The sequence below is a fragment of the Pantherophis guttatus genome, chromosome 4, assembly GCF_059756535.1.
Source record: "Pantherophis guttatus breed Tessera chromosome 4, ASM5975653v1, whole genome shotgun sequence".
Taxonomy (NCBI): domain Eukaryota; kingdom Metazoa; phylum Chordata; class Lepidosauria; order Squamata; family Colubridae; genus Pantherophis; species Pantherophis guttatus.
The window spans coordinates 18,225,545-18,232,882 of record NC_142066.1 but is presented as its reverse complement, the minus strand read 5'-3'; the positions used below and the strand labels follow the sequence as shown (position 1 = coordinate 18,232,882).

Sequence of the window (7,338 nt, the reverse complement as noted above, 5' to 3'; positions counted from 1 at the left end):
AAATGCTGGACATTCCTGCTCCATTAGCTCATCTTGAATATGAACATGAAACTTACATGGATTCCGGCTTCAGTTTCTAATTTAGCAGATAAAATAGGGAGAGAATCTGATTGCACATCAACTTTTTACTTTACAGTCATTTTTTCCCTTTTCATTGTTTATCTCTCTGTTTCTAGATATTGTATGGTTCTGCTCCTGAAATTAGCACAAAAGAACAAATTGCTGTTTATCAACAGATGTTGCCAAATCTGGACAGTCAATACAAGGGAATTTCACAATTATTACTATATTTCACGTGGACATGGGTTGGGATGTTGCTAGTAGACAACGAGAGTGGTGAAATGTTTCTGCGCAGGGTGCTTCCCATAGCTACTCAGAGTGGCATCTGCTTTGACTTCATTGCAAGATTTCCCAAAACTCTTCATTCAAATAATCTGAAAAAGATGATCGAAATAGGACTTAACATGTACAGATTTGTTATGAAAAGTAGCGTCACTGTGGTGGTAGTTCACGGTGAAAGTGGTAACGTAATGACTCTAAGGTTTCTTTCCAGTAATTTGAAAGACAATGATTTACCACTATGGACAAAAGGGAAAGTCTGGATTATGACAATCCAGATGGATATCACATCAAATCCCTTTCAGAGAAATATGGATATGGTTTTCCTTCATGGTGCTTTATCTTTTGCAATTCACTCAGAGAAGGTACTGGGATTCCAGCAATTTATTCAGATGAGAAACCCTAACTTGGAAAAGGAAGACACTTTTATCAAGATCTTCTGGGAAAATGCCTTTGGATGTTCCTTCCGCCCCTCTGTAACACAAAAGGCAAATGGGGCCACTTGTACTGGAAAGGAGAAACTGGAGGTTCTTCCTACATCTGTCTTTGAAATGGAAATGAGTGGCCACAGCTACAGTGTCTACAATGCTATCTATGTGGTGGCACATGCTTTGCAAGACTTCTATTCATCTATAATGAAATACAGAGAAGGGAGGAAAATCAAGGGGAAACTTTTGAATCAACATTTATGGAAGGTAAAATCCCCCAAAAGACAAATTACTGATGTCTCATTCTCTCTTGCTACTAGATTTCAGAAAAAAAACAAAAAAAGAAAAACATTCTTCCAAGGATTCATTTGTCCAATTTAGGTGAAACTGAGAAGTTTTGGTAAATATAAAGTTAGCTATTTACTTTTTAACAGTCTAAGACCAAGTAAATGTAAAATATAATATACCATTGATATATCCATATGTAACAAAAAACTTTCTATAAGCTAAATAGCAATAGCACTTAGAATCATATAATGTTCCACAGTGCTTTACAGCCCACTCTAAGCGGTTTACAGAGTCAGCATATTGCTCTCAACAATCTGGGTCCTAAAGTTAGTTATAAAAAGTTTGTTTTTTCTTTCAAACACCTGGATATAAATAATTTAATAAGACTAAACATGATTTATTTCTAGATGACATGCATATAATTTATTTTGAAACACTGTATTCTATAGTTTTATCTGGTCTAAGAACAATATGTTATGTTGCTCATTTGGTATTATTTTTTTCCTTATATATATATATTTTCTTATATGTTTTTTCTTATATGTTTACTGACCCTGCTGATTCAGAGAATTTTCTGAAATCCAAAAACATACTCAAAATTCAATTTCTTTTAGAAGAAAACCATGGAGATGGTTTTCATTTCGGTACTAGAAACTTTATTAAAATGTATTGAGGTCCTCATCATTACAAATTTAACATTTTTAAGCCTTCTGCAACATTCTTCCGCTTATATTCTTTTATATTCTCCTCAATATAAACTTGTTTCTCAATTATATTTTTCAAAAATCTGCTAGAAATAATTAGTCTGATTCAGGAGTGAAATGTAAAAATGTTTGCTACCAGTTCTGTGGGTGTGGCTTGATGGGCGTGGCTTGGTGGTCATGTGACCAAGTGGTCATGGCCAACTTGATGTCACTCACTGTTAGAGTCCGGAACTGCACATTTGAAGCTCATTCTGCCCTTCTGAAGCCCCCAACGCTTTTAGTTTTCCTCCACCACCCAAGCGAACATGGAAAAACGAGGGGGGGATGGGAAGGAAAATGTGTAATTAGCAGAATCCAGCACAGAAATGGAAACATGAGGGGGGAGGAATTGGGAGAAGAAGGTGTAAGAAGACGTTTCCTTAGATCACTGACGCTCCCAACAATGAGTTTGGCGGCGATCTAAGGAAATGTCTTCCAGCTCTTCAAGATTGACTTTAAGCTGACAGCAAAAGTAGTGGGGGGGGGCAACAGGGACATGTGTGTTTGTGTGCATGTGTACGTCCCTCCCTCTGCAAGGACTTGGAGGCAGATGCTGCCCCTCTGAGGAAAAGAGGAGGCGGCATACCTCCAATTGCTACCGGTACGGCGAACTAGCCTTAATCTCCGCTACCTACTCGCCCGAGCCGGTCCGAACCAGTAGTATTTCACCCCTGGTCTGATTTAAATTTCTGAATAGTCAGATCTAATATTTTATTTTATTTCTTCTGTTTCGTTCTGATGCTATGAAGATTCTCTAATCATAGTTACAATCAGTAATGCAATTTACTATTGCAGTTATTGTTATCTTTCATGTTTTACAAACCTTGAAAGGATTTCTTGTGTATACTTGTCTATACTTTAAAGGGGAGAAAGACTGGTGTTGGCTTATTTTTTGATTTAGCTCAACTACATGATCAGAAGAACATCATTTAATAATAGTGCCGGGCAAAAAATTGGGTTCAATGAAAATGGAGAATTAGAGACTGGATTTGATATTATAAATTGGATCACATTTGAAAATTTATCTCTTAAGAAAGTCCAAGTTGGAGGCATAGACCTCAAGGACTCCAATGAAAATATTGTCACCATTGATGAAGATGATATTGTATGGCCAAGCAGGTTTAACCAGGTATGGACCCGTCACCTTGTATTCAGTCCAGATTTCACTACTTCTAAAGCTCACTTAGAGGCAAACTATTCCACAGCAATGAACCTCAGAAACAGAATCATATTCTCTCCCTGAAGCCTCTCCAGCCTAGCTGTTTGTTTATCCATGTCAGTAGCATCACAGTTAAAATAAGGCAAAACATTCAAAAATATAAAATGCAGGATTAAAATATGTACAAATTAAACAGACCCAAGAAACTAGCAACATTGATTGTGTTCCGTCATGCTGCCATGAGGTCCTGAAATGTATAGTGATAGAGGCACAAAGGGCAGACATACATATGTTTTGTTCTCTGAATGTCACCATAACCACAAAGATTAAAAGCAACTGGATATCCCCATTTGTTCAGTTTGTTTCTGGATCTTTTTGTACTCATGAACAGTCTATTCAATGGTTTGCATACTTCTCAGTTTTTGTCAGACCCAGGTGCCAGTTCCTCCATTGGTCCCATCCAGTATTACTTCTTTGTAGCATTCCATAAATCCACTCTTTGAAATTCTTCAAAGTCTTCCATCCACCTAAAGAACCTTTTCCTGGATTTTAGTCTCTGCTGATCTGGTTATCGGCCACAGAGTGGATCTTGTCTTGATATTATTTGAGTCTTTCTCTATATATGCTGCTGTTAAGACATTCGGGTCCCTTAGACAACAGCTGGCTAATCCTTTCAATCCAGAAGCATTCAAAGCATACTGAAGTGGTGATTTCCACCTGTGACACTCTGTGTATATAATAATAATAATAAGAATAATAATAAGAATAATAATAAGAATAATAATAATAATAATAATAATAATAATAATAATAATAATCACAAAGTACCGGGACTTGCAAATTGAAGTTGACCGACTGTGGAAAAAGAAATCGTGTGTGTCCCGATTGTAATTGGAGCCCTTGGAGCAATCCCCAAAGGGCTACCCCACTATTTAGAAATTCTAGATTTGCCGGACTTAAACATTTTGACTCTACAAAAAAACACCTTACTCAGAACAGCTTACATCCTCCGACGATACCTTAACAGTTCCTAGGTCCTTGGTTAGGACTCGAGCTGCTGAGCTATTAACGAGCCTCAAAGGCTGTGAATCTCACTAAAGATTAATCAATAATAATAATAATAATAATAATAATAATAATAATAATAACAACTACTACTACTACTACTACTACTACTACAACAACAACAACAACAACAACAACAAACTTTATTGTCATTGTACGTGTATACACAATATACACATACAGCGAAATTCACTTAACACCCAAAGACCAGGTCCACAACACATGACAATCCCCAAACACACTCCCACCCACCACAATTCTCCACCCCTAAACCTCCCAAACATCCACACAAGAGACCAAGTAATGCTTTCCAACAGCTCACTGATGGTTGCCCTTTAGTTCATTGTTGAGTGCAATTATAGCTCTGAGATAAAAACTATTCAGAAAACGTGTGGGCTGAGTTTAAATTGTTCTGTATCTTCTGCCAGAAGGCAACAGTCCAAAAAGATTGTAAGCAGGATGGGATGACTCTCTGAGAATGTTATGCAACTTTCTCAAACAGCGAGAAATGAAGATGTCGTCCAAGGCTGGTAGCTGAAGTCCAATGATATTCTGGGCAGTTTAAGCCTTGCTGATAGATTTAGAAAGTCATTCACTGGTGATCCCTAGGATACCTTCTAGGGTAGAAGGTGGGTTAAGTGGAGAGAAATGGAGTAGGCCACAAAGAAAGTTCACACCTTGCATGTAAATACTATGTGACAACTTTGCCGTTCACTAAAAGCCTTGCAGATGTTCAAAAGCAAAGAAAGGCAAACAATATTTGTAAATCTATGCCTCTATAAAGTGGTCTTTTTCTTAGCGAGAAATTATTATATCAAAAGAAAAATATGATGGAAGGATATGTCTGAAAATACCGAAAGAAACTGAGATGCCACGTTTCCAAAGATAAACTTCTTTTTATTATTTATTTATGGACAGATCCAGCCACTTTCTCTGTGTAATGGGAAGTGTGAGTCAGGCTACAGTAAGATTAAGATAGAAGGAAAACTATTTTGCTGCTATGACTGTCTTCGATGTCCAGAAGGGAAGATTTCTAACAGGGAGGGTAAGAGACATTGTATATCTACCTCATCAAATGAATCTGGTTGTCAAATATACCATGGGAAATTTTCTGTTTTCTGCTAACTCTTTCATTTGGCAGATTAGACTAGAAAATAGGGATAAGTAATTGAATTGCAATCATGTTCATTATTGGTAGCAAGAAGTGAATTTATGCAAATACTAACTGAATATATGTGCTTCACTACAAAACTATGTGATCGGGCTTGATAAATCAACACAGCTTGAAAATTAATGAGTAGTTGCAATTGGCCTCTCCTCTCCCTTTCTCTCTCTCAGCCTTGCCCCACAGAAGCCTCCCCTATCCTATCCCCTTCTCTCCCTTAGCCTTGCCCCTCAGAAGCCTCCCCTATGCTATCCCCTACTCTCCCTCCCTATATGTACCTCACCAAATGAATCTGGTTGTCAAATATACCACGGGAAATTTTCTGTTTTCTGCCAACTCTTTCACTTGGCAGATTAGACTATAAAATAGGGATAAGTAATTTAATTGCAAGCATGTTCATTATTGGTAGCAATAAGTGGATTTATGCATATACAGGTTGATGGCAACTAAGTTCAAGTACGACATATATTTTTTTAACAATTAATTGCCAGTCCTCACTTTGAACATTTGTTGTCACTTTTTATTCTTTCAATGCAACTTCAACATCAATGTTTTCTTTCATAGACATGGATGAATGTTTTCAATGTCCAGAAGATCAGCATCCCAATGAGGAGCAGGTTTTGTGTCTCTCCAAGGTTACAAGATTCTTGAACTACAAAGAAACCTTGGGAACAGTTATGGCTACCTCTTCTCTTTTCTTCTCTTTAATCACAGTTGGAGTCCTTTGGATCTTTATTAAGCATCAGGACACTCCCATTGTCAGAGCTAACAACCGAAACCTCACATATGTACTCCTTGTTGCTCTCCTGTTATCATTTCTTTGTATTTTGCTATTCATTGGGAAACCTCATAAGGTGACATGTCTCCTTCGTCAAACTGCCTTTGGCATCATCTTCTCAGTGGCCATTTCTTGTGTTTTGGCCAAAACCATCATCGTAGTTCTAGCTTTCATGGCTACCAAGCCAGGGTCCAAGATGACCAAATGGTTGGGGAAAATACTTGGCACATTTCTAGTATCCTGCTGCTCCTTTATTCAAATTAAAATTTGTATTATATGGCTGATCATCTCTCCCCCATTCCCAGATGCTGACATGAAGTCAATAGCAGAAGAAATCATTCTGGAGTGTAACGAAGGATCTGCCTTCATGTTCTACTGTGTCTTGGGTTATATGGGCTTCCTTGCCGTTGTCAGCTTCACACTGGCCTTCCTAGCAAGGAAATTGCCTGATGCTTTCAATGAAGCCAAGTTTATCACCTTCAGCATGTTGGTCTTCTGCAGTGTTTGGGTGTCTTTTGTTCCAGCATACCTGAGTTCCAAGGGAAAATATATGGTTGCTGTGGAAATCTTCTCCATTATAGCTTCCAGTGCTGGATTACTGCTTTGTATCTTTTCTCCCAAATTGTACATCATTGTGCTGAGGCCCGATTTGAACAAAAAAGATCAGCTTAAAAGAGAAAAGAACAGAGTTCCATAAATTTAATTGCTATTTCCTATTTTGCATCACGTATCAGGAAATATAAAACCAATTTTGTCTAGTACCAGGGTAGAAACTAGGAGATAGTTTCCTAGGAGTCCTAGGAAACTAGGAAACTAGGAGACTGTCTCATACATGTGTTATTCTGGAGAAAAATAGAAGGAGGGAGAAGTATTAGATATTCTTGTTGCCTTGAATTATTTATAAAAAGGAATAATGGCAGGAGAAAGAAACATCTTTTTTTTTAAAAAATCCCTATACTGAACCCTTTAAATGATATATTTATCATTTAAATCCAGAACAACTAAATTTATAAGATACTAGGATAGAAACAAGGAGAAAGAGGGCATGTATATATATGGATAGATGAGAGAGAAAGAGAGAGGGAGGGAGGGAGAGAGAGAGAGAGAGAGAGAGAGACAGACAGACAGACAGACAAACAGACAGACAGAGACAGAGAGGGGGAGAGATGAACATGGGGATAGACATAGAGAGATATATAGATTTATATAAATATATATAACATGTAGATATAGATATTTAGAGTAGCATTAACCACTTGGGTAAATCTTTAAAAAAAAAAACACTGTAAAACTCTAATAATAAAATGCTCTAAAATGTTCTAAACTCAGTTTTCACCCAGTAGAGGGGAAATGGTGTTCATACGTGGGGGTAA

General features: G+C 37.4%; 1 protein-coding gene across 1 annotated transcript; it reads left to right on the top strand.

Moving 5' to 3' along the window:
* Positions 1-311: 311 nt before the first annotated feature.
* LOC148113824 (vomeronasal type-2 receptor 26-like) lies at positions 312-6,662 on the top strand. Its single transcript, XM_087893420.1, has 4 exons — positions 312-527; positions 2,832-2,927; positions 4,941-5,067; positions 5,752-6,662. The coding sequence occupies exons 1-4, from the start codon at positions 312-314 to the stop codon at positions 6,660-6,662; spliced, it is 1,350 nt and encodes a 449-aa protein (XP_087749546.1).
* The last annotated feature ends 676 nt before the right edge of the window (positions 6,663-7,338 follow it).

Bases quoted from the DNA above. Each gene is read 5' to 3' on its own strand.
- LOC148113824 (XM_087893420.1), top strand. From the start codon at position 312: ATGTTGCTAGTAGACAACGAGAGTGGTGAAATGTTTCTGCGCAGGGTG. The intron at 2,928-4,940 runs GTATGGACCCGT...ATTTATGGACAG, and splicing joins GGCCAAGCAGGTTTAACCAG to ATCCAGCCACTTTCTCTGTG. The intron at 5,068-5,751 runs GTAAGAGACATT...TTTCTTTCATAG, and splicing joins GAAGATTTCTAACAGGGAGG to ACATGGATGAATGTTTTCAA.